This window comes from Rhinopithecus roxellana, chromosome 8 (genome assembly GCF_007565055.1).
Source record: "Rhinopithecus roxellana isolate Shanxi Qingling chromosome 8, ASM756505v1, whole genome shotgun sequence".
Classification (NCBI taxonomy): domain Eukaryota; kingdom Metazoa; phylum Chordata; class Mammalia; order Primates; family Cercopithecidae; genus Rhinopithecus; species Rhinopithecus roxellana.
Genome location: NC_044556.1, coordinates 31,519,411 through 31,547,034, shown reverse-complemented (window position 1 = coordinate 31,547,034; position 27,624 = coordinate 31,519,411). Strand labels below are relative to the sequence as shown.

General features: G+C 44.8%; 1 protein-coding gene across 2 annotated transcripts; it reads right to left on the bottom strand.

The window, feature by feature from the left end:
• Positions 1-1,106: 1,106 nt before the first annotated feature.
• SARS1 (seryl-tRNA synthetase 1) lies at positions 1,107-27,410 on the bottom strand. 2 transcript variants are annotated; one of them, XM_010355362.2, is made up of 12 exons: positions 27,181-27,410; positions 16,621-16,691; positions 11,724-11,804; positions 10,593-10,751; positions 9,140-9,283; positions 8,373-8,528; positions 4,374-4,595; positions 3,700-3,829; positions 3,257-3,414; positions 2,935-3,000; positions 2,431-2,560; positions 1,107-2,073 (listed from the first exon to the last, which is right to left on the bottom strand). In XM_010355362.2, exons 1-12 carry the CDS (start codon positions 27,314-27,316, stop codon positions 1,916-1,918), a joined length of 1,611 nt encoding a protein of 536 aa, XP_010353664.2. In that variant the 5' UTR covers positions 27,317-27,410; the 3' UTR covers positions 1,107-1,915. The 2 variants fall into 2 exon arrangements, with proteins under 2 accessions (XP_010353664.2, XP_010353671.2); XM_010355369.2 differs by lacking the exon at positions 2,935-3,000 and having other exon boundaries at positions 1,647-2,073; positions 27,181-27,388.
• Positions 27,411-27,624: the final 214 nt, after the last annotated feature.

Genomic DNA, 27,624 nt, shown 5'->3' with positions numbered 1-27,624 from the left:
CCCACATGGGCAGGAGGAAGGCTGGCAGGGGAAGCTGGGCTGCCCAGGGCAGGAGGGTCTCTCTGCACAAAGCAGCTGGGAGTCCAGGCAGCCAGCTCCAGCAGGTTAAGTCAGCTGGGTCCCCAGGGACTCAGAGCCCCAGCTTCTGCCCTCCCACAGAGGTCTCGGGGCCATGGCAGAAAGCAGAGCCTCCTACTGGTAAGAAGGTCACAGGCACCAGGAGCCAAAGCAGGTAGGCGTGGGGAGTGGAACAGGCAGCTGTAGGGACTTCTAAAGCAGAGCAGGGGCGTTCAGGGCCCTGTGAGAGTTCCCAGTGGGCTTCTGGAATGGTATAGGGGGTGGGGCAAAACTAGCCTCCTGCTCCCTGTGTAAGCTGCCTTTCTTCAAACCAAATAGTTGAGGCCACAGGAATGTGTTTCTGGTCCTTCTGAATTACAAATGGGAGCAGCTTGCTTTGTCCCCTTGTCCCGGCTTTGTTATCCCAGAGCTGGGGCAATGGGCTATATATAGCCCAGGCGGGCTGCTTGGGTCTGCCTGTGGGCTCCCAGCTGGCATGGCCAGGCAAGACAAGAGAGCCACTGTCACCCTTTCACACACCTACCTCAGTTTTGACAGGGTTTCCAGTAGCAAGATTAATAGGATCAATCCCAAGCCCTCAGTGGAAAACAGAGCACATGGCCCCTTTTTCCTTGGTACCATGCTCCAGCAGGCCCAGGGAAGTCGCTGCTCAGGGACTAAGGAAGCTGAAGTGAGATAAAGGCTCCTAAGTGACAGCCCAGTTCACATTCCAGCTCTCAACCTCCCAAAGAAACATAAAGCACTGCCGAGGAGTCAGGACTTCCAACCTCCACCAGGCCACATTGTCTCATCTCCCTTACCATCCTTGTATTTCTGTCTTCCAAAGGATGGAACAGGCATAATCATATAATCATGTCCCCCACCCTACCTTCTGGGACCATCACAAAGATAAAAGAGATCACCTATAGGGAGTATTTTAACCTCCTAGGAGAGAGGCACTAAACTAACAGAAGCTGTTATTAAAGTAGAGGGTTTGTAGATTGCAGATGAAAGGCAGCAGGTAAATAAACAGCCTGAACATCAGCCTCCCCTGCGAAAGGAACTGGCTATTAGGGCAACAGTGGGAGCTCCACAAAGGGACTACAACATTTTTCTCCTCTCGTCTGCCCTGCTGGCTATCTCAGTCCTTTGGAGGTGCAGCAGCAAGATGGTATGCAGTTGGTCTCCCCATGTAGGGGTGGCTGTAACAAGAGAAACTGCTGTTAATAAGTCCCCAACCTGTGCTAGGGGTAGAAGCTAGGGGGTCTTCTGGATTAAATACAGCCTCTCCCTTTCCAGCGTCCTTTGTAGGGATCAGAAGTGCTAAGAGGCGTTTAAAACAGTTCTAGCTCTAAGCCAGTCCTACCTCAATGATTTCAAGCAGGAACATATTTGTAAAGGAAGATCCTGGCCCTTGCCCTGCAAGCTTGTGTGATTCAGACTCCATTTTCCACCTGCCCCTTGAGCCTTTTCTAAGTGTACCCCTCCCTTCACCTACCTGTTCAAAGGCTCTGTGACTTGCTAACTGGAGGGACAGCCTAATTTGGAAGGAAAAGCAGAAGTGTGTATCAGGGAGAACCGTCAGAGGTGGGGTTCAAGCCCCAGGAAGAAGACTGAGGAAGAGTCCTAAGCCCTCCCCAGAGATGCTTTATTGCATGGTTTCATCAGTCATCAGTGATGGGTTCCTATGCCCATGCAAGGAGACAGGAACATCTGTGTGGTACACGGCACTGCTCCCCTCTCAGCTACACAGTCAGATGGGGGCAGGGCGATGAATGGGTGCTTGGCTTCCCTGCTGTTGGGCAGGCTCTGAGATCTCAGCGGACAGAAATGAAAGCAAACAGGGACGCAGGAATGTTCAGGCATCGGTGACCTCCATGTTCTGCAGCCTGCTTTCTAGGGGGACGTCTCTTGCTGCCGCTTTCTTTTTGCTGCCCTCATGTTGCTTCTTCTGCTTCTTGGATGGCTCCTGGTCAATGGGTGCAGGCTTCACAAAGGGGATCAGTTCTTGCAGTCCTGGGAGGGAAGAGTCAACCAAATGACCTATTGTTTCTCAGCGAGTCAAAGCCCTAAGACCTCTGGGGAGAATTCAACGAGACAATGATCCCTTTGAACAGAGGGGTCCCTTTGATAGGCACCAGTTTCCTTTATTCTTTTCTTCCCTAGTCTGAATCTTAGCAGCGTTTCAGTATCACACCTGCACTGGCTACTTTCTCAGCCAGGCCCCCTGCCCTGCCCAGCCCGAGAGGGCAGACAAGAGTTTCCGGGGCTGTGTCCGAACAAAAAAACCTGGTATACCTGAAAGGGGCCTGCTATTTTGAAGAGTGTGAAGACAGAAAAGAGGAGGGTGATGAGATGAGCTGGGAGTTTTACCTGGCGGCATGAACTCCTTCAATTTCTCAGGCACAGTGATGCCCTTCTCTGTCTGGTAGTTCTCCAGGATGGCGCAGATGGTACGGGTAGTGGCGCACATGGTAGCATTGAGCATATGGACAAACTCCACCTGGGAAGACAGGGTCCCAGAGGGGAAGTCGGGCTCAACTCTCAGCTGTTCTTACGGACGGCCAGGAACCATCCATTCAACCAGACTTCCCCAACCACAACTGTCCACATCAAAATGATGGGTTCGACCCCTCAGCAACTTTTTTCTGAATTTGAATTATTTGGTATTCATTGCCTGTTAGATAACTGCAGAAAGATCCCTCATGTCTCCATGAGTGACAAGTGGTAGCTTCTGGTATTCTGAGGAGTTGGGCCCTTTGAGGGAAGGAAGAAACTACTATTGTGGCCTTTCCTTTTCACCCCTTTCAAGCCCCTGACTTGGAAAAGAGTAGGGCCTGAAAATTGGGTTTGAAGAGAACAGCTTACAACCCAGACCTTCTTGGGTGAGAAGAGGGAAGCCTCCAACTTGTTCTGTGTAGATAAATGGAGATTATTCTTTCTCTGGAGTTAAGAAAAACAAAGCCAGAAAGAGAAAAGCTAGAATTACCTTATAGAAGAGAGCTAGATTCAGGTTTCTAGCTAAAAGAACTCAGTCCTGACTCAGTAGAAGGCATTTTCAGATTCCCTTTTTGGTCTAGATTGAGAAGCTCAGGTTTTCCCATGATGCTGGGGACCAGTGCACCCCAGAGGCTGCGAAATAAGACGGACGGGCCGTGTACTGAAGGCTCTGCTTCCCACCTCCCTGGGGGCCATCTACCTTGTCCATCATCTTCTTGGTTTGCCCATATCGGATTCGAAGCCGGCGAGCCTGGTAATCCGTGCAATTAGAACAGGAGACCAACTCACGGAAGGCTCCTGAGCCCGGAAACCAGGCCTCCAGGTCAAGCTTCTTACTGGCAGCATGATTCAAAGAACCTGTAAGGAAAAACCCCTAGAACTCATGAAGGAGGGATGGTATTTCAGAAGGCTAACCTTTAGCAAGCCTGGAGAATTCTGTAATTCATGTCCTGTCTCCAGAGGTGAAATCACATCCAGATATTCTTAACACCAAATACTCCCCAGTGAGAAGAGGGTAATATTTTAATTAATGTGGGCAATGAGTCGACTTGTGATCTGTTTCTCTGTGTGGCAGCTCAGCTGGTGAGGGTGGCGTCTGTGGGATGCAGGAAAGGGAGGCTGGGAAGAGGCTGGGTCCCATACCTGAGACAATATTCACGATGTGGTAAGGAATGCCCAGGGACTGGTAGAACTCCTCTGCGGTGGTAATCATCTCTTCAAACATCTCCCACGACTTGTTGTCATGCGGTGACGAGTACACAAACTGTTCAATCTGCAGAGAGGGACCCAAAGAGATGGTGACAGCAGTATAGGGTGAATAAAGGACTGCAGTGGGAGACATCCTTGCCATGAAGACCCGTTTCCACACCACTGGGAGGCAGACAAGGTTGGGTCCCCAGCATCTGGGACTGGACCACAAAAGCAAATGCTTATGGCGCGAGCTTCCCATATGCATGCCAGCCCTGTTCTGAGTGCTTTATATATATTGACGGGGATAATCCTCACAATAGGCCACAATAGGCCTGGTGAGGCAGGCACCGTTACTGTTATCCTCTTCGTACAAACGCAGAAGTGGAGCACTGGGTGCTTATGTATTTTGCCCAGTGTTACACAGCTGGTGAGTGGCAAAGCCGCAGCCTGGTTTCAGGGTCCATACTCCATGCCACTCCACCACGCACTTCTCCAGAAACACAGAGGTAAGCAATGAGAGGAAAAGCTGGAGCCAGGATGGGCCTCAGCAACACGGATCCCATCTCTCGTCTAACCCTTCTGGAGAGAGAGAAAGGTCCACTCCTTACCCTGACTCATCTACTCACCTTCTCAAACTGATGGACTCGGAAGATGCCACGGGTGTCACGGCCATGGGAGCCCACCTCCTGACGGAAGCAGGTAGACAGGCCAGCATACTTGATGGGCAGGTCCTCCGGCCGGAGCCACTCATCCCGGTGCAGGGCAGCGATGGGCTGCTCTGAGGTGGCAATCAGGTACTTCTCATCATAGGAGTTGTCATCAGACTTTTCACTGCCTTTGCCAATCACCTGTGGAAGGAAGGAGCTATACCAGTTAAGAGGAAGAGGGGAGGACCTTGGCTAGAATAAGAAAACACAAGAAAGATATCAGTGATAGTGCAGGAAAAACTTTCTTTAATCCCTGCCCGGGAGTGGGGAGAGAATACTAAAAAGATAAAGGAAAGGGTCAGTCCACAGTGGGGTCCCAGACAGAGATCAAAGAAATGTAAATTAAGAGGAAAGAATATTTTCCACTTATCTTTTTTTTTTCTTTTGAGACAGAGTCTCACTCTGTTGCCCAGACTGGAGTGCAGTGGCACAATCTCGGCTCACTGCAACCTCCACCTCCCAGGTTCAAGCGATTCTCCCACCTCAGCCTCCTGAGTAGCTGGGATTACAGGCACGCGCCACCATGCTTTTTTTTTTCGTATTGTTAGTAGACACTAATTTTTATATTGTTAGTAGACACAAGGTTTCACCATGTTGGCCAAGCTGATCTGGAACTCCTGACCTCAGGTGATCCACCTGCCTCAGCCTCCCAAAGTGCTGGGATTACAGGCATAAGCCACTTTGCCCAGCTATTTTCCACTTATCTAATAAAGAAAACTCATCTATGATGAATAATGGTCAATGCTGGCAGGTATGCAATAAACCTGTGCTGGTAGCCACATAAATTAATCCTTGCGAGGTGTTTACTAAACACCAATGTGGAGCAAAAAAGGACACCAGTCTCTGCTTTCTTCGTGCTTATAGGTTAGTGGTTACGATCCTTAAAGAGTATACTTTGCTGTTCAGCTAAAGAAAATAATGCAAAAAAAAAAAAAGTTCAGACAGGACAGAATTCACTGTAACATTATTTATGTAATATTATACAACCATAAAAATAAAGACCATGCAGTAACACAGAAAAACACTTTTGATATAATGCTACATAAAAAGGCTGCCGGGCACGGTAACTCATGTCTGTAATCCCAGCACTTTGGGAGGCCTAGGCAGGCAGATCACCTGAGGTCAGGAGTTCAAGACCAGCATGGCCAACTTGCTGAAACCCCATCTCTACTAAAAATACAAAAATTAGCCAGGTGTGGCCGGGTGAGATGGCTCACGCCTGTAATCCCAGCACTTTGGAGGCCGAGGCAGGTGGTTCACCTGAGGTCAGGAAGTCGAGACCAACCTGGCCAACATGGCAAAACACCGTTTCTACTAAAAATACAAAAAAAAAAATTAGCCGGGCATGGTGGTGGATGCCTGTAGTCCCAGCTACTTAGGAGGGTGAGGCAGGATAATCGCTTGAACTTGGTGGGTGGAGGCTGCAGTGAGCCGAGATTATGCCACTTCACTCTAACCTGGGTGAAAGAGTGACACACCGTCTCAAAAACAAACAAAAAAAAATCAGCCAGATATGGTGGCGATGCCTGTAATCCCAGCTACTCGGGAGGCTGAGGCACAAGAATCACTTGAACCCAGGAGGCAGAGGTTGCAGTGAGCCAAGATCGTGCCACTGCACTCCAGCCTGGGCAACAGAATGAGACTCTGTCTCAAAAAATAAATACATAAATAAAAATAAAAATAAAAAATAATGCTAAGTAAAAAGGCAATTTATGTACAGTGGCAATTGTAAGTATGTGAAAACAACATATATATGAAAAAAATCCCAAAGTGAATATTTTAAGATGACAATCGTTATATTAGGTCAATGGGAAAGCAGGTAATTCCCTCTGCCATTTCTAAATTTTCTGTTATATAGCAATATTTTAATTAAAAAAAAAAAAAAAGGAAGAAAGGTTCCTCTGGGTCAGTGTTTAGAGCCTGGAAAACTACCTTGCTACCTGGCAGTAGGAATGTAGCCACTGTGGGGCCATTCACATACAACACAGGAAAGCTCAAGGGCTGTGCAGCCTAATATGGTATAGCCAGTCACATATGACTATTCAAATTAAATTGGGCTGGGCGTCGTGGCTCACACCTATAATCCCAACACTTTGTAAGGCTAAGGCGGGCGGATTGCTTGAGCCCAGGAGTTTGAAATCAGTTTGGGCAACATAGTGAGACCCTGTCTCTATACAGGAAATTAATTAAAAAATAAAAAATAAAAACAAATTAAATTAAATTAAATTAAAATTTAGTTCCTCGGTTGCATCAGCCACATTTTCAGTGCTCATGTCACACGTGGCTCATGGCTGCCATGCTGGATCATGCAGACTCAGAACATTTCCATCAGTGCAGGGAATTCTATAGGGCAGCGCTATATTCATTCTCACAGAACTGAGGTTTTTATCAGACAAGAAGTACCAGCCAAAATTCTTCACTATTGAAACCTGTGATTCTTCCTGCCTGTGGGTCCAAGAAGTGTCTGGATGAGAGATGGAGAATGCAGGACTCAGGGAGCACTGGCTACCTAACATTTTCCATAATACTCCACATAGGTTTCTCTCTAGTGTTAACCTGCAGTGGATATTTCTAATGTTCTTTAATGATTACCTAATCTTACGGGTTGAAATTAGAAAAAGAAAGAAAAGGTAAAACAGGTTTTAGCCAGTAAAGGAACACATTCCTCCCTTCATTAAAAGAAAGCAGAGGCCGGGCGCGGTGGCTCAAGCCTGTAATCCCAGCACTTTGGGAGGCCGAGACGGGCGGATCACGAGGTCAGGAGATCGAGACCATCCTGGCTAACACAGTGAAACCCCGTCTCTACTAAAAAATACAAAAAACTAGCCAGGCGAGGTGGTGGGCGCCTGTAGTCCCAGCTACTCGGGAGGCTTGAGGCAGGAGAATGGCGTAAACCCGGGAGGCGGAGCTTGCAGTGAGCTGAGATCCGGCCACTGCACTCCAGCCTGGGCGACAGAGCGAGACTCCGTCTCAAAAAAAAAAAAAAAAAAAAAAAAAAAAAAGAAAGCAGAGAGGGAGGAGGTCAAGGTTATACTAATGCTCAGGGTTTAGGGAGAACATTTTGTTTCCCAGTGCGTCTTGAATGAAAACTTAATTTTACCTCATCAACAGAAACAATGGAAAGATTCTTCTAATTACTGAACTATCTCCCTATATAAATTAGATGAGTCCAATAGCAGTTGTCTAACTCTACCTCCACTGTCTGGAGAGGAAATAAGCCAGTAGGAACTAAGTCTCTATTTCTGACAGAAGAGTTGAAAGGGAGGGGCAAAAGAATAGTAGACACTGCTACATTGGACAGCTGTTAGCAGAGACGCTCTAGAAATCTTGAGTGCCAAACACAGAGTGGGATGCTGTTATTGGTGTTAGAGCCAGTTGATCAGAATCACCTTCTGAACCTTGACTTGAATTGTCTGGCTTTCCCTGACATGGTCCATGGTTGAGAAGGAGCCACAAACTGGAAGCCACCTCCATCCCAAGGTAAGTATGTCTCACCCTGTGGAAGCTTCCAGTCTGGGGTTAGGAGTGGGAGGACACGGGAAGCGGGCTAGGAGATCAGTGCCACTACTGTAATTTCCTTTTGTCCAAGCACCCAAGGAATGGGCTTCTTTTCTAAGCTCATGGTGTTGAAGTATACTTGATTTAGATTCATCATACAGATTACCCAGGGAAAGGTAAAAGAGGCTCTGCAGCTGCACTGTCTAATATGGTAGTCATTAGCTAAATGTTTAAGTTAAAATTAATTAAAATAAAAAATGTGCTTCCTCCGTTGTACCACCCACATTTTAAGTGCTCAAGGGTCACAGATATAGAACGTTTCCATCATCGCAGAAAGTCCTATTGGACAGCACCACTCTGCATCACTGAAGTTAAGCTACATAACTTAAGTCATTCTGCCACCTGACCCAGGCTACTCACCTTATAAAGTTCTTCATCAAACTGGCTGAGCTGTGCCACCTCCTGCATGACCTCCTTCCTCATGAAAAAGGGGGTATAAATGGGAGTGTAGCCCCGACTTCCCAAGGTGCGAAGGGCATACTGGATGAGAGCCTGTTCCAGGAACACCAGGACTCCCTAGAGGAGCAGAGACACAGAACTGTGTGACTGTGTTTTGTCACTGTCATGTTCAGCTAGCACTGACACCCAAAGGCACCTGGGCTGACAGAACAGGATTACCCAGGGGCACATAGGAGGCCAAAAAAAAGACCTCAGATCACAGCAACTGACATTCTGAACCTTGAGATTCATTCTGAACACTGAAGCCCAGCGAACTATCCAAACACACAGTTAAGAGAATTCTCTTGATGTTCTCAAAGCACTTTGGGCCTACACAAACCACAGTGCTTCTGACAGTGGATTTTGATTCTTTGTTACTTGTCTGACTATCCAATTATACTGAGCTACTTAAGGCAGAGACTGTTCTGATTCAGTCAGCAAAACATACATTCATTATGGAGGACCACTTAGTGGCTTTTGTTCTATGGAATCCTGATAAGCCCTCTCTTGCTTTAGAAAGAGAATTGCATCTAATTGCCAATACATTTGCAGAAAGGCGAGTACAACTGGTAGATTTGGGGGCCTCTTTAAGTAGGTTATGTCTCTCCGCAAAAAAAAAAAAAAAAAAAAAAAAAAAAAAAATTTGTTTCTTCTTTATAATCCTATCCTCACTGGCTCCCAGCTCTTACCTTCAAGAAGTACCCTCGACTCCCAGCCACCACGGCCCCCTTTTCGCCTTCAAAGCCATCTACCATCACCACCAGGTCCACATGAGAGTACTTCTTCCTGACCGTACAATCCCCCCAAATCCTCTCTACTTTGTTGTCCGCATCCTAAGGAAACAGAGCAAGAAAGAAAAGATACATGTGATTTTATTTTTTTATTTTTAAATGAAATTATTTATTTATTTATTTATTGAGACAGGGTCTTACTACTCTGTCATCCAGGCTGGAGTGCAGTGGCACAACGTTGGGTCACTGCAACCTCAATCTTCCAGGCTCCAGTGATCCTCCCACCTCAGCCTTAGCTGGGACTACAGACAGGTGCGCGACACTATGCTCGGCTAATTTTGTATTTTTTTGTAGAGACAGGGTTGTGTCATGTTGCCCAGCCTGGGCTCCAATTCCTGGGCTCAAGTGATCCTCCTGCCTAGGCCTTCCAAAGTGCTGGGATTACAGACATGAGCCACCGCGCCAAGCTTGATATATGATTTCTTTACAACCTCTGTCTTTCCAAACTTTATTCCACGAACAACTTAGCTTTGTGACGTCATCGCTTAACTTAAACACTACTGTGTCTCATAACTAGAGAAGGCAACTTGCTACTCAATGGAGAAGTAATAACTTACGAAGTTTGAGAAGTAATTCTAGCCATGAAACTGGGAAGGATGATTTTCCAAGAGGTCTACAGTATTCTCTCGGTTTTTTGCTTTTTTTTTTTTTTACCCTTTTAAATGACCTCTCAAATCCTGCACAAGGACAACTCTTCCCAGACAATCGACATTGCCCGGGGTACAGAGGAGAATGTAGATTTTTTTTTTTCCAGGCTCTCATTGGTCCCAGGGCAACATGAGGGCGGACTCGGGGCCCTGACCTCCTGAGTCTGCTCATGGTCTGTGCTCTGCAGCCTCCTGCACACCCCAGCCTGCAGTAAGTTTAATGTTCACCAGGGAATGAATGAAAGAGGCACAGATGGGCCCTGCTCCGGCTGGGGTGTCAGGGAACAAAGGCTGGACTCCGAGCAGCTTTGTGCAGGGGAAGCTCCCGCTCAGCAGGAAACTTTTATCATGCAGATTTCCCTTCGACCTGCAGCTTCTCAGCGGGGTGTGGGTGAGGGGGTTAGGTTGATTTAGCAGATCCCTCCTACCAGACGCCTGCTACCATGGGCAACATGCAGTGGAGGACAGCAGCCCTATTTGGAAGAGATTTCTGTGCCAGGAGTCTCCTCCTACCTGCTGTCTCTGCTACTTCCCAATCAGACAAGGATCTGACTCCTGCAATTCTCAATTGGTGGACAGAGGGAATATACAAAGAACCTGCTTCTGACAGAGAGTGCCAGTGTTCCACAGATCTCCTCCCGTCCCCGCCCCTGCAGAGACAGCAGCCACCTAAGGCTGCCTCCCCCTGCGGCACAGCCACCTACCTCATCGTTACTGATGGGCACAGAAGGGTGCAGAAGGTTCCCAATCTCTCGAAGGTTCTCAAATCGCTCTGCTTCCAGCTTTATCCGCTCCGCGTCACACTTCAGGATGGCTTCGTCAATGAGGAGTCGGACTTTTTTGATTTGTGAGACTTTCAGGTTCTGTAGATGAACAGGCCAGGCCCATAAGCAGGACAGTGAGGCAAGGACAGCACAGGAATAAGATTTGGTTGCCCTAACCCTGTTGTGCTCTAAAGAGAACCCTTGCAGTAGCATTTTAAAAGCTGGAAACGAAGACTTCTAAGAACTGAGATTGATTTCACACACGGATATATACAGTCTTGCTCTACAAATCCATCGGCATTTTTCCTTGGTGGTGCTTGAGGCAGAGATGGATAGTTCTGGCCACTCCTATTGTTCCCATACGTCGCAGAAACGTTAGTACTGCCGCTCTTACGAGAACTTTCCCTTAATCTGTAGTTTCTGATTTTCTTGACTGAACCAATTTAGCACTCTATTGATGTGCTGCATTTAACTGTTCTCCAGGAAGATTATAAATTTATTAGGAGTAAGAGATTTGTCTGAAGCATATTTTTGTATTCTGTATTGCAGCTGTTTCAAACTGTGCTCTTACTTCTTTGAGGCGAGTGCTTTAGCAGTAGGGCCAGGCAGGCTCAGGCCCCCAATCCGAGCCCTTCAAGCACAGCAACTTTGCTTTTTTGGTTTATGTTCTTGCTATATGTTAAGGGTTTCAAGAAAGGGTTCAGTGATTAAAAAACTCAAAAATTACTCCTCTTGCCCAGTGTACTGAATATTTACTGTATTATAGTAAGTTGAAGTTTCTTGCCTTTGTGTAACAAAGGGTAGAAAATGGAGCTATATAAACCAAACACAGTTCCTTTCCTTTTTCTATCCTTCCTACCCTTAACTCTCCCACTCCATCTGTCTCCATTGCCGCTGTCTAATAAATACTCAAATATAGCATATAACAAAAATGGGTGGGGACATTTCCCAGCAGCAGAAATGAAAGGATGTCACAATGCTGTGTGCAGCAGAGTGTGAGCACTTGCTGTCTAGGAAAAAAATTAAGACAAAACAGCAGAGATCCTAACTTAGAAAAGGACTCTAACTTACAGCTAAAGCATCTGCAGTAAGGTCATCGAAATTCAACACATTCTCTGGGACAGACTCATCATCTTCCACTGGCTCTTTTTTCTGCAGGAAGGAAAAAAACCCAACACAAATCAATAAAAGAAAATCTCTGGCACTGTTTTATAAAGTAAACACCAAATTAACGTATTATATAAACGAATGACAGAACTTCCTACATAATTTTTTCTAAAAGATACAACATGTAGGAAAAAAATTAGGACACTGGAAGCCAGAAGTCAAAGTGTCAAGCCCCTATGCTGCCACTTAATAGCTTTCTGATCCTAAAATCAATTAATCTGTCTGGGTCAGAGAATTAACATCCTGAAGAATACGAGAAGAATGTCACTCCCTGTGCGTAGGACCTTATAGGAATCAGAAGAGAATTGATTTGAAATGCTCATGAGCTACAAGCACGGGAGAGGCAGCGCAGTGCTCAGGAGCAAGCCCTGGGGCAGACACACCTGCGTGTGGATTCTTTTCTTTTGTTTGTTTTTTTGACGGCGTCTCACTCTGTCGCCCAGGCTGGAGTGCAGTTTGCGTGCTCTCGGCTCACTGCAACCTCCACCTCCTGGTTTCAAGTGATTCTCCTGCCTCAGCCTCCCAAGTAGCTGGGATTACAGTAGTGCGCCACCACGTCTGGCTAATTTTTTGGTTGTTTTTTTTTTTTTTTGTATTTTTAATAGAGACAGGGTTTCATTATGTTGGACAGGGTGATCTCGAACTCCTGGTCTCAAGCGATCTCCCACCTTGACCTCCCAAAATACTAGGATTACAGGCATGAGCCACTGCACCCACCCCAAGTGTAGATTCTTATCCACCTGCTAACAACAATCCCAGCATTGAGGCTAAGGGGGAAAGATGGATGGAGTGATGACATATCAGACAGCCAAGGAAAACAAACAACCAAAAAGTCACAGGATCTGGAACTAAGTTTAGAACAATCAATGCAATTTGACACAATGGCAGGGGTGTAACCAGGGCTGGATTTCGATCTCTCTAGTTTCTCTTTCTATATGATAATTCTGCTAAATCATCACTTGTAATCCTTGCACAAAACCAGGTGAATTTAAGAAGATCACTTAAAGAGTTAAATTCTTCTTAAATTAAAAAGAGTTGGCAGGGCACTGTGGCTCATGCCTGTAATCCCAGCACTTTGGGAGGCTGAGGTGGGTGGATCATGAGGTCAGGAGTTCAGCAACTGCCTGGCCAAGATGGTGAAACCCCGTCTCTACTAAAAATACAAAATTAGGCAGGCGTGGTAGCAGACGCCTGTAATCCCAACTACTTGGGAGGCTGAGGCAGAAGAATTGCTTGAAATCGGGGGGCAGAGGTTGCCGTGAGCCAAGATCACACCACTGTACTCCAGCCTGGGTGACAGAGTGAGACTCCGTCTCAAAAAAAAAAAAAAAAAAAAAAAAAAGAGTTGGCCGGGCACAGTGGCTCATGCCTGTAATCCCAGCACTTTGGAAGGCCAAGGTGGGCGGATCACGAGGTCAGGAGATCGAGACCATCCTGGCTAACATAGTGAAATCCCGTCTCTACCAAAAACACACACACAAAAATTAGCCGGACGTTGTGGCAGGCGCCTGTAGTCCCAGCTACCCAGCAGGAAAATGGAGTGAACCCAGGAGGCGGAGGTTGCAGTGAGTCGAGATCACACCACTGCGCTCCAGCCTGGGTGACAGATTGAGACTCCGTTTCAAAAAAAAAAAAAAAAAAAAGACTTAAAGACAGTCGCCGGGCGCGGTGGCTCAAGCCTGTAATCCCAGCACTTTGGGAGGCTGAGACGGGCGGATCAAGAGGTCAGGAGATCGAGACCATCCTGGCTAACACGGTGAAACCCCGTCTCTACTAAAAAAAATACAAAAAACTAGCCGGGCGAGGCGGCGGGCGCCTGTAGTCCCAGCTACTAGGGAGGCTGAGGCAGGAGAATGGCGTGAACCCGGGAGGCAGAGCTTGCAGTGAGCTGAGATCCCGCCACTGCACTCCAGCCTGGGTGACAGAGCAAGACTCTGTCTCAAAAAAAAGAAAGTTAGTCAAGGCCATTATAATATATATGAGACTTTAACAAAACTCGCATAAGAATATTTAGCATCTGCTTTGTAAGTAGAAATAAAACAAAGTATAGCCAGGTACAATGGCTTGCAACTGTAATCCCAGCTACATGGTAGGCTCAGGTGGGAGGATCACTTTAGCCCAAGAGTTCAAGACCAGCCTGGGCGGCAGAGTGAGACCCCATATCTAAATATCTAAATATATATTTTTTAAATTAGCCAGGCACAGTGGAGTACACCTGTACTCTCAGCTACTTGGGAGGATGAGGCGGGGAGATTGCATGAGCCCAGGAATTAGAGGCTGTGGTGAGCTATGCTTGTGCCACTGTACTGCAGCCTGGGTGACTTTAAAAAATTAGCCAGGCACAGTGACATGTGTCTATAGTCCTAGTTACTTAAGAGGCCGAGGTGGGAGGACTGCTTGAGCCAAGGAGTTGGAGGTTGCAGTGATCTATGATCATGCCACTGCACTCTAGCCTGGACAACAGAGCAAGACACTGTCTCAAAAAAAGAAGAAAGAAAGAACAAAAGGACTAAATCTCCTAAATGTAAAGTATAGAAATCCTTTAGGTTCATTACACATTCTCATACGATCAAAATGCTAACCATAACTCCACTCACACCCTTCAGTGACTCAGAGCAAAATCATCTTAAAAAGCTAGAAAAATCTGGCCAGGTGCAGTGGCAACATAGGGAGACTCCATCTCTATGAAAAAAAAACAAATTAGCCGAGTGTGGTGGCATGCTACTAGGGAGGCTGAGGCAGGAGGACTGCTTGGGCTCAGGAGGTTGAGGCTGCAGTGAGCCATGATTGTGCCACTGCACTCCATCCTGGGCAACAAAATGACACTTTGTCTCAAAAAAAAGAAAAAAAGTTGGAAAAATCTGAAACTATCAGAATGAGTCTTGATAAGAACAAACAGACTATAGAGGTAGGGAAAAAATGGACTAAATCTCAAGATTTTTGCAATGGCATCATAGGCAGGGTGATATGTTAGCAAGATAGTTACCAGGCTCCCTTGCTATTTGATAGTCCCCCAGGGCAGCAAATTCAAGTTCAGAGCTCAAGGTTTGACTCTGCAACTAAGTTAAGAGTATGATTTTAAGCAAGCTCTTTAATTTCCTAAGCCGATTCCCTTACCCATTAAATAGGGCTGACAAATGTACTATCTGCACTCCAGCTTTGCAGTAAGGATCAAAACCAAAAGGAGATGTCTGTGAAAGTATCTGAATGTTTTCGAGTGCTCTACAAATTAAAGCACTATCATTACCATTTCAATGGCAGCGGGAGTGAACACTGCCTGCATGGCTAGCAACAAAATCAGATCTAGGAATGTTATTGTAAATGACAACACTCACAATCCCATCTTCTTGCTACAAAAAAACACCCAGCTGGCACTGACTGCACATAGGTCCCAAAGAACACCCAGGGAGGAGTATGCATGGGAATTAACATAAGCATGGGGTCTCTAGCATGCAAATGACTAAGTCCCACAGAAAGAAACTGGATGATTATCAATACCACTTTCCACAGCTACAAGTGTTACACGCTGAAAGTGTAACAAAATATTGTCAAAGAGAAAGATGCCGACTGTCATGAAGCCAAGTGTAAGGTGCTAGAATCCCAAGGTCATCTTTTTATGCTCTTTACTGGTGCGGTTCCAAAGTTCTATAATGTTTTTTGTTGCTGTTGTTTAGTTTGGAGGTTTACAACTTAAAAAGTATCTAGATTGTAAAGTGCATTTAATTAATTCATTATTATTATTATTATTATTTTGGAGACAGGGTTTCACTGGAAACCCAGGCTGGAGTTCAGTAGTGCAATCTTGGCTCACTGCAACTTTTACCTCTTGGCTTCAAGTAGATCCTCCCACCTCAGCCTCCTGAGTAGCTGGAACTACAGGCGCCGGCCACCAAGCCTGGCTAATTGTTTTTTTTATTTTTGTAGAGATGGGGTTTCACCATGTTGTGCAGACTGGTCTTAAACTCCTAAGCTCAAGCAATTTGCCCACCTCGGCCTCCCAAAGTGCTGGGACTACAGGCGTGAGCTACTGTACCTGGCTATAATATGTAATGTAATATGATTAAGGGGCTAAACAGGTATTTTTGAAGAAAGGTTAAAAACATCAACTATTCTGGATACCAAAGCAAAAGCTGAGCTGAAACGTGATATTTTTCAGGCATAGGAAGGATTTTTTTTGGATGAAGACCAGTAACATTACTTGCCATTCATTATAACCCACAATTGCTGAACAACTACATGTTCTTGACACTGTGTCAAATTTTCTACATTTGAAAGAAATTTAGTTCTATGCATAACCATTGCTTGGCTTTTAAATTTAAAAAAAAAGTTCTAACAATTCCATTCTATAGGTTTTAGCATTGTCATTTTATAGATGAGAAAACTGAGGCTCAGACATTAACTTGCCTAAAAGTCACATAATGCAGCAAGATTTGAACTCTGAATCTGTACTGTTTTCATTATGGAGCACAACTACACTGAGACGACAAATCTGAAATCTGCCATAAAAAAAGATGACTGATGGAATTTATATTTCTAATGTAAGAACAGAATAGACAACAAACGGCTAGACAACAAAGAATCTTACCTGAACACAGAAGATGGACTTGTGGTAAAGTATATGAAAGTGCCTCCAAGTTCCCTGCCTCCCTATCTTTCCAAAATAATATGTTCCCCTTCAGTAAGAAATTGAACATCTTGTAGACTTAAACACTGAGTTAGAACTTCTGTGAACATTAGCTAAGAGCAAGATCAAGTATCTCCACTCAAGCTCTCACGGCTGTTTGTTACTCAGTTTTCTTACCTTCATTTTCTCTCCGATTGTCTTGCTGCATAGGTTCTTCAGCTTGTTCAAGTTGTCTGCCCGAAATCTACCTAGGAATAAAGAATCCAAGAATATACCAAATAAATGCCCATAACTAAGATACCCCCTTCTCCTGATCTTGACTTAGTACTGATCTCAGGTTAAGGTCTAAATGCTGGCAGAGCTGAAGGATCTGCCTCATGAAGTTATAAACTCTTAGAGCTTTATTTATTTTTTGGAGACGACGTCTTGCTCTTGTTGCCCAAGCTGGAGTGTAGTGGTGCAATCTCGGCTCACTGCAACTTCTGCCTCCCAAGTTCAAGCAATTCTCCTGCCACAACCTCCCGAGTAGCTGGGATTATAGGTGCCCGCCACCACGCCCAGCTAATTTTTTTGTTTTTAGAAGAGACGGGGCTTTACCACGTTGGCCAGGCTGGTCTCGAACTCCTGACCTCAGCCTCCCAAAGTGCTGGGATTACAGGCGTGAGCCACTGTGCCCGGCCTAATCTTAGAGCTTTAGAGCCCCAAATGTAGTTGGCATACAATGGTGACTACTATGGTGTCCCCAGCATTTGGTGACAAGGAAAAGACCATTCTGAGGTTAAAATTAAAAAGTATCATAACATGTATGACACCACTATAGAGTGACACATCTGGAAAACTTGGAACACTCAAGTAACTAACCTGCCCAATTATCTTAAAACTCATTTAAGGAAACTAGGTGCTATGCACAGGACTCTAGAAAGAGTGCAGTCATGATTGCTACCTCTCCATGCTAGAAATGGCTAATGTTACCCTTTTACTTTGATACAACGCTCCTCTGGCAGCCTTGAGAGTAATTTAGTCTCTTATAATTTGGTTTCCTTTGGGGGAAGACAGTGCACTAACTAGTCAACATTATTGGCCCAAATTAATATATTGGTATCATGGATCATCGGTCTAACTCTGATTGGTAAAATTTGGACCTCTTTTTTTTTTTTTTGAGATGGAGTCTCGCTCTGTCCCCAGGCTGGAGTGCAGTGGCCAGATCTCAGCTTACTGCAAGCACCGCCTCCTGGGTTCACGCCATTCTTCTGCCTCAGGCTCCTGAGTAGCTGGGATTACAGGCGCTTGCCACCTCGCCCGGCTAGTTTTTTGTATTTTTTAGTAGAGACGGGGTTTCACCATGTTAGCCAGAATGGTCTCGATCTCCTGACCTCGTGATCCGCCCGCCTCGGCCTCCCAAAATGCTGGGATTACAGGCATGAGCCACCGCGCCCAGCAAATTTGGACCTCTTGAATGTAAACATTGGGGCAATAAATTCAAGCACAAGCTTTCTTGTTGTTGAGACAGGGTCTCACTCTGTCACCTAGGCTGGAGTACAATGGCACGACCTCAGCTTACTGCAACCTCTGCCTCTTGGACTCAAGTGATCCTCCCACCTCAGCCTCCCAGGCAGCTAGGACTACAGGTGTGCACCACCACACCCAGCTAATTTTTTTAATTTTAATTTTTGTAGAGACGGAGTTTTGCTGTGTTGCCCAGGCTGGTCGCAAATTCTTGGGCTCAAGCAATCCACCCATTTTGGCCTCCCAAAGTGCTAGAATTACATGTGTGAGCCATGGCATCCAGCCAAACTCAAGCTTTTAAGAGGCAAAATTGATGACTAGAAATGAGATAGCACCTACAGAGCCATTCTTTAAGGTTTTACCAAGGAGCTTTCCTCTTTGATATCTCTTTAACAAAACTTGATGCAAAATGATATCAGTATTTTCTCATTCACTTATTCACATTGATAAAACTATAGAGATGGATAATAGATTAGTGGTTGCTAGGGGTGACATGGAGGGCAAAGGGAGTAGACTACAAAGAGACAGCAAGAAGGATCTTTGTGGTGATGAAATAGTTCTGTATCTTGAGCATGGCAGTGGTTACGCAAATTTACACATGGTAAGATTGCACAGAACTACACACGCACATGTATAAAACTGGCAAAATCTGAATAAGGTGGATTGTAGCAATGTCAATTTCTTGGTTTTAATATTGTACTAGAGTTATATAAGATGTTATCATTAGAGAAAACAGGACCTTTCTACTATTTTTCCAACTTCCTGTAAATCTATTATCATTCTGAGATTCCTTCCTATTTGCAAGGCACCAGGGTAGGTATTGGGAGCATAAAAGAAAATAAGCCATCCTGGCTAACACTGTGAAACCCCGTCTCTACTAAAAAATACAAAAAAAAAAAAAAAAAAAAAAAACACTAGCCGGGCGAGGTGGCAGGCGCCTGTAGTCCCAGCTACTCCGGAGGCTGAGGCAGGAGAATGGAATGGCGTAAACCCGGGAGGCAGAGCTTGCAGTGAGCTGAGATCCGGCCACTGCACTTCAGCCCGGGCGACAGAGCGAGACTCCGTCTCAAAAAAAAAAAAGAAAAGAAAAGAAAATAAGGCCAGGTGACTCATGTTGAACTGGGTGGGTCGCTTGAGCCCAGGAATTCGAGACCAGCCTGGGCAACGTGGCAAAACCCTGTCTCTACAAGAAAAAAAAAAAAAATACAAAAATTAGCTGAGCATGGTGGCATGTGCCTGTGGTCCCAGCTACTTGGGAGGCTGAGGTGAGAGGATCACTTGATCTCAGGAGGCAGAGGCTGCAGTGAGCCGAGATCGTTCCACTGCACTCCAGCCTGGGTGACAGAACAAGACTATTGCAAAAGAGAAAAAGAAAAGAAACAAAAAGAAAATAAAACGAAACTGAATATTGTAACAATGCTGAATGTTTCAATCAATGAATATAGCATATCCCTTCATTATTTTTAATTTCTCTCAGCAATGTTTTACAGTTTTCAGTGTATGAGTCTTAAATGTTATTTATTAGGTATATCTCTATGTACGTGGTGCTTCTAAACTGTTGCTTGTTTATAGAAGTACCTTTGATTCTGTGTATTGTATCCAGTGATTTTGTTAGTTATTTAATTTTAATAGTTCAGATTCTGCATACACAATCAAGTAATCTGCAAATAATGACAGTTTCTTCCATTCCAATCTTTTATTTCTGTTTCTTGCCTTATTCATACTGCCTGGAACCTTTGGCATGATGTTGATTAGAAGAGGTGATAATAGACATACTTGTCTTGTTCCTAACCTCAAGGGGAAAGCATTCAATATTTCATCATTAAGAAAAATGTGGCCGGACGCAGTGGCTCACACTTGTAATACCAGCACTTTGGTGGGCAGATCAGGAGATCAAGAGATCGAGACCATCCTGGCCAACATGGTGAAAATCCCATTTCTACTAGAAATATAAAAATTAGCTGGGGATGGTGATACGCACCTGTAGCCCTAGCTATTCAGGAGGCTGGGGCAGGAGAATCGCTTGAACCTGGGACGCGGAGGTTGCAGTGAGCTGAGGTCGCGCCACTGCATTCCAGGCCGGCAACAGAATGAGACTCTGTCTCAAGGAAAAGGAAAAGGAAAGGGGAAGGGGAAGGGGAAGGGGAAGGGAAGGACAAGGGCTTTTCTGTATCTACTATCAGATTAAGGAAGCTCCCTTCTATTCTCAGTTTATTGCATTTTTATCATGAGCAATTGACTCTCCACATTAAAAAAAATTTTGATCTATCTCACATAATACACCAAAATTAATATTAAATAAATCTTATACCTAAACATAAAAGGTAAAGAAATAAAATGTCTACAAAAAAAAAAAAAAAAACAGAGAATCTCTTCTAGAGGTTAACACATAACATGATTTTCAAAACAGAATACAAATTCTGTGATTTATCTATTGTGTTTTGGAAACACAACAGACAAATCACAGAAGAAAAGTCAGTAAATTAGACTTCATTAAAATTAGGAACTTCTATTCATCACAAGACTGAAAGAACGAAAAGGCAAGCCACAGAATGGGAGAGGAGATCTGTGGTATCTGTATCTCACAGGTATTCTTCTATCCACTCTATATAAATAATTCCTACAAACCACTAAGAAAAGGACAAATAAAAATTGGTCAAAAGGCTTGAACAGGTACTTCTCAAAATAGGCTATCCAAATGCCATCAACTTACGAAAAAGCGCTCAGTATCTTTAGTCACCAAAAAAATGCAAATTGAAATAACACGGAGATACCACTATGTATCTACCAGAATGGCTAAATGAAAAGGACTGCCAATGTCAAGTGTTGGCAAGTATGCCAAGCAACTGGAACTCTTAGATACTGCTGGTGGGAATATCAATCATTACAACCACTTTGGAAAACTACTTGGTATTATCTGCTAAATCTAAACATGTGCCCACCCTATGATCCAGCAATTCTATTCCTTGGTACATACCCAACAGAAATGAGTGTTTATGTCTACCAAAAGACACACATAAGAATGTACACATATTCTTATCACAAAATGTAAGTATTTGAGGTGATGGATATGTTAATTAGCTTGCTTTTATTATTCCACATTGTATTCATAAATGATAACATTACATTGTACCCTATAAATATATACAACTATAATTTGTTAGTTGACAAACAGTTTTTTTAAAAGAGTCTCTAGAAGCTTATTCATAATGCCCTCAACTGGTAACAACCCAGTTTATCCAAATGTCATGAAGTAAATAAGCCAGTAGAATTGATTGGCATATTTACATAATGGAGTATTATATAGCAATGAAAAGAACCAACTACTGCTACATGTTAGTAACATGGATGAATCTTACAGACATAATCTCGAAAGAAAGAAGCCATGCGGGGCGCAGTGGCCACGCCTGTAATGCCAGTACTTAGGGAGGCCAAGGCGGGTGGATCACAAGGTTAGGAGATCAAGACCATCCTGGCTAACATGGTGAAACCCCGCCTCTACTAAAATACAAAAAAAATTAGCCGGGCGTGGTGGTGGGCGCCTGTAATCCCAGCTACTCAGGAGGCTGAGGCAGGAGAATGGTGTGAGCCCGGGAAGTGGAAGTTGCAGTGAGCCAAGATCGTACCACTGCACTCCAGCCTGGGCGACTGAGCAAGACTCTGCCTCAAAAAAAAAAAAAAAAAAAGAAGCCATATACCAAAGTATATACTACATAAGTCCATTTACATGAAGTTCAAACCCAGGCAAAGGAATTTATGGTGATAGAGGTAAGAATACTATTATTTTCGGAGGAGGGGCTGACTGGGAGGTGGCATAAGGCAATCTGCTGGTGTGCTATAAATGTCCTATATTTTGATCTGGGTGTTACATTGGTGTATAGATTCAGAAAACTCATCAACCTGTATACTAAGATTTGTGTACTTTACTGTATATATGTCAATAAAAATAAGTTTCCGAAGGGTATATACAGGAATAGTATAAATGCTGTAAGAGATTTGTAAGATAATATAAGGAGAGCACTCCACAAATGAGGTGGCACTACGAGAGTAGCTGAGTGGCAAAGAGGGCTGATGGAAGTTTGGGCTGATGGACGTGGGAGCGGCACACCCTGATAAGGAATGTGCCAGGAAGAGGCAACAGTCACAGAAGTGTGAGAGTCTAGGAGTAGCAATAACAAGCTAGAGCAAAGAGCGGGAGGCCCTGTGTGGGCAGCAGTAGACGGTGAGGCCAGGAAGGCATGGGGGACTTTGTAAAGTGTATTCAGAAATTTGGATTTTTATGTTTTAAGGCTGTACTGTCCAATATAGTAGCTTTCAATACCATGTGACTATTAGCATTTGAAATTTGAAGTGAGCACCTGAACAGAGTGGTGCTTGAAGTATAAAACACACTTTGGAGTTTGAGAACTTGTACAAAAAAAAAAAAGTAAAATATCTCAGGAGTTTCAGTAATTTTTTTTTGTTTGTTTCAGATGAAGTCTCACTTTATCTCCCAGGCTGGAGTGCAACGGCGCGATCTCGGCTCACTGCAACCTCTGCCTCCTGAGTTCAAGCAATTCTCCTGCCTCAGCCTCCCAAGTACTTGGGATTACAGGCGCCCACCACCACACCTGGCTAATGTTTTTTGGTTTTTTTGTATTTTTTTTTTTTTTTTTTTTTTTTGGAGACAGAGTTTTGCTCTGTCACCCAGGCTGGAGTGCAGTGGCGTGATCTCAGCTCACTGCAAGCTCTGCCTCCAGGGTTCATGCCATTCTCCTGCCTCAGCCTCCCAAGTAGCTGCGACTACAGGCGCCCGCCACCATGCCCGGCTAATTATTTTTGTATTTTCAGTAGAGACGGGGTTTCACCATGTGGGTCAGGCTCATCTCAAACTCCTGACCTCAGGTAACACACCCACCTCAGCCTCCCAAAGTGCTGGGATTACAGGCGTGAGCCACTGTGCCAGGCTAGTTTCAGTAATTTAAAAATACTGATTATATGTTGAAAATATAATTTTGGGGCTGGGCGTGGTGGTTCACATCTGTAATCCCAGCAGTGTGGGAGGTCAAAGTGGGAAGATCACTTGAGTCCAGGAATTCAAGACCAGCCTGGGCAACAAAGTGAGACTCTGTCTCTACAAAATATTTAAAAATTAGCTGGGCATGGTGGTGCACACCTGTGGTCCCAGCTACTTAGGAGGTTGAGGTGGGAGAACTACTTGAGCCCAGGAGGTCCAGGCTGCAGTGAGCTGTGATCATGCCACTGCATTCCAGCCTGGGCAACAGAACAAGACCCTGTCTAAAAATAATAATTATATATATATATAAAACTTTTGGGTATACAAGACTAGGTTAAATAAAATATATTACTAAAATTAATTTCATCTGTTTCTTTTTATTTTTTTTGATTGGATACAAACAAATTAACAATTACAGACTATCGCCAACTTATAATGGTTAAACTTTATGATCAATAGTAATAAATTCCATGAGATATTCACTTTATTATAAAATAGGGTTTGTGTAAGATGATTTTTTCCCAATTGTAGGTTAACGTCAGTGTTCTGAGCACATTTAAGGCAGGCTTGGCTAAGCTATGATATTCAGTAGGATATGTGTATTACATCCATTCTTCACTTACAAGATTTTCAACTTACGATGGATTTACTGGGACATAAACCCATCCTAAGTCAAGGAGCATCTGTACACATGAAGCTAACATTCTATTCCTATCAGACAGTGCTGCTCTAAAGCATGTCATTGCAAAACTTAAGCCTTCATGTAAAATGATCAGATTTGCATTCTAGAAAGATTATATGCCCTGGTGAGACTGAGTTAACATTGAAAGCAGACAGAAAGCTATTCCACTTGCTGGGGCAAACAAAAAAGATAAGGACCTGTTTTAAAACATGTACAGTAAAGGTTATGAGGAAATAATAGCTTTAGGCTGGGCATGGTGACTCATGCCTGTAATCCCAACAATTTGGGAGGCTGAGGTGGAAGGATCTTTTGAGACCAGGAGTTTGAGGGCAGCCTAGGCAACATGGCGAAACTCCATCTCCACAAAAAATACACACATTAGCCAGGCATGGTGGCATTGTGCCTGTAGTCTCAGCTACTCAGAAGTCTAAGGCAGGAGGATCATCTGAGCCTGGGGAGATTGAGGCTGAAGTGAGCTGTGATCATGCCCGGGTGACACAGTGAGGCCTTGTCTCAAATAAAAAAAAAAAAAAAGATAGGAAACAACAACTTCAATTTTCAATGTATAGTAAAAACAACAACACCACCACCAAAAAAAAACCCAACTAGGATAGTGCTTTTTGAGGGAGGATAAAATTCTTCTGGTTTGCAGCAGATTTCCAGATACATGGAAATCTATTTGCTTCGGGAGTGGGGCCAAGACAACTATGCCCAAGTGTAGGATCATTATGCTACGCTGAATTAAAAAGAAAAAATCACAGTTCAAATCCCTGGAGTTAGAAGAGTTGTAAGTTCCAATGTGGTATTATGACTCCAAGTTATACTGGACTCCTCTGTTCTCCAAGGAACCCTAGTGGTACCTTATAAGTCTACAGGAAGACAAACTGGTACAGTTGTAGTGGAGGGCTTGGTGAAGCTTGCTATGTGTCCTCAATTAGGGAGCATGATCTGAGTTCTGAATGTGGCTCTAGTTATAAGGCCTTGTTCAAGCCAATGAGAGAAGAACTCCATCCTCTGATCTGAAGTTTAAGGTCTCAAAAAACCTTGATATAAATCTGTTAGTGTCCACCTTGGGCAGTTGAGAACTTGGGAAAAAACATAAATTCCATTTGGATACAAAGAGAACATTGGAAAGGTTTGTCAAATAGAAAAGAATCAAATTAATAGATGCATTTGGAAATAAACTACTGGCCCGGCATGGTGGCTCACACCTGTAATCCCAGTCTTCGGGAGGCTGAGGCGGGCGGATCACTTGAGGTCAGGAGTTAGAGTCCAGCCTAGCCAACATGGTGAAACCCCATCTCAACTAAAAAAGAATACGAAAATTAGCTGGGTGTGGTGGTGCACGCCTGTAGTCCCAGCTACTTGGAGGCTGAGGCATGAGAATCTTTTGAAACCAGGAGATGGAGGTTGCAGTGAGCTGAAATGGTCCCACTGCACTCCAATCTGGGCAACAATGACAGACTCCATCTCAAAAACAAAACAAAACAAAAAAAAAAAAAAGAGAAACGACTTCACATTTGGGATTAGGTTTTTTAAAAAAAGAAAATAAACTACGTAAACTGCTTTTCATAAAGAATGTAAAGTGCCCTGAACACAGAAAATATTCACGCCTCCAACAAACCTTTATCAAGGCCTTACCAAGGACCAGGTACAGTGCCAGGCACTGGGATTTTCTGTATAAATGTGTATATGTATATCCTAAGAACTGGGATATACAGATGAATAAAACTCAATCCTTGTCCCTGAAGAACTCACCACCTACCTACTTGTCAGAGAAGGGACAAATCCCTCCGATGTGGGCATTATACCCAAAAGACTAGCTAACACATTCAAAGTCATTTAGCACTGGCTAAGGGCTGGACTGACACAAAAATCTGATACTCCTGACTTCAGATTCAGTAGAACAATGCTCATGCTAGTTTTATCCTAAACAAAAAATGTGGCAAAATTAAATTCCACTGCAACTCGAAACTTTAGGTCAAGTGTGGAATCTCACAATCAAACAAACTACTACAATAGAGGGCCTAAGACATACAGAATCAGCACAAAACTCAAGTTAAACAAATACTCTTTTGACATCCAAGATCCCTATAAGGAAGGAGACTACTACTACTCCTGCTGCCCTCCTCCCCCCACCTTGCCTAGTTCCCAAGACAGGAGGAAAGAGAGAAAGAAACAAAAGTAAGATAAATAGCCAGACAACCTTGGCACCACCACCCGGCCCTAGGAGTTAAAAAAAGTAATAATAATAACATCAATCCCTAACCTAAACTACTTATCTGTAAATCCTAGACACTGTATGAAAAAAAAAAGCATTGTAAAACTTTTTGTTCTGTTAGTTGATGCATGTAGGCAAGAGTCATGTTTCCCACGCTTGCTTGATTTATCACTACCCTTTCACGTGGACCCCTTAAAGATGTAAGCCTTTAAAAAGGCCAAGTATTTCTTTTTCGGGGAGCTCGGTTCTTAAGACGCGAGTCTGCTGACACTCCCGGCGGAATAAAAAACCTCTTCCTTCTTTAATCCGGTGTCTGAGGAGTTTTGTCTGCGGCTCGTCCTGCTACACTTATAAACAGGAGAAAATCAATTTTCCTAATAGAAATCCATCACACTCTTGGATAGCGGCTGCCTTTGCAGTGTACTGTCATCAACCTAGCTCCCAGATGGTTGCAGACTTATTGCATCAGACAAATCGAATCACATGTACTTGACAGCATTCGCCCAACCAGTGACCACTCCGGTTAATATAGGCAGAGATTTACAGGCAGAGGGTTCTATGATTTTATTCAGCTTCATGAAAGATGCTCGACATGACTCCAAGATCCGGCAGTTCTAGGTTCTAGCCTAACTCTGCCAATGTCTTTAAAGGAAAACGTCCACAGATCACAATTAAACAGCCTCAATTATTACAATCTTTTTCTCGCCTCCCCACTCCCCTCACGTCTGATCTACCACAGAAAAGATTTTTCCGATTCTTAAAGGTATGCCCATAGGTCGGGGATGGCCTTCCCAAAAGCTTCAGGGTCATTTCTTTTGGCCAAGAGCGGCCTCCAACGCCCCGAAATGCTTCCCATACGGAAGGAATGAATCTACTCTGTTGCAGAAGTGACACAGTTTCCGGAAGGAGCCTTTGATCCTATCAAAACAAAGGAAAACCACTCTGGTCTTGCTGAAGATGAGAAAAAGACTGGGGGCGACCAAAGATTCGTGATAGAAAGGCCGCCTCGACCCCACAACCTCCCGCCACGGCATGCTCTGGCAACTCCTGGGGCAGGAAGGTTTGACAGCTCCCGATGGGCGTGCGTACGCACACAGGCAACGAACGGAACTGAGCACGCGTGGAAGGGACCTCGCACCGCCCGGGTGGAGGAGAAAGTGGGACGACCCCGGCTACCAGGCTGTGTTTTCGCGGATGGGGAGAACCTCAGAGCCACCGCACCTTGGGAGGGGGTTTGACGAAGGGTGGAAGCTGTGGCATCAGGAGCGGTGGCTGGATTTGAGAAAGCTGGGTTTAGGATCAAGGAGGTAACCCGCTCGTGCCGGTACTTACATCGTCGCCACTCGCTGTCTGCCTTCACCAGCTGGTCCACTAGTCCCGGGTCCTTGAAGCGCTTCTCCTGCGTCTCTCGGATGAGGGCTGGGTCCCCTCCTTTATCCACCCGAAACAAATCCAGATCCAGCACCATCTTCTTTCCTCCCGGGCCAACACTCAGGGAAGCGAGGATCGCGCCGCAGCACTCAGCCTGTGACCGCAGCACTGCGCCGGCGCGCTGACCCGCCCTTCCTGCGCAGGCGCGGCTGCAGCCCGCCGGCGACCCCTCTCGACCGGAAGCGGCTTGTTGGAGGCGGGGCCGCGGAGGGAGGGGAGGGGAGAGTGGGTAGGCGTGGGACTATACCTCTGGTTCCTTTGCCCCGGCTCTGCCCTTCTGCAGGAACTGTGATCGCCCCATAAAAGTGTGAATGCCTCAGTTTCCTCCTCCTGTCTCAGGCTAGG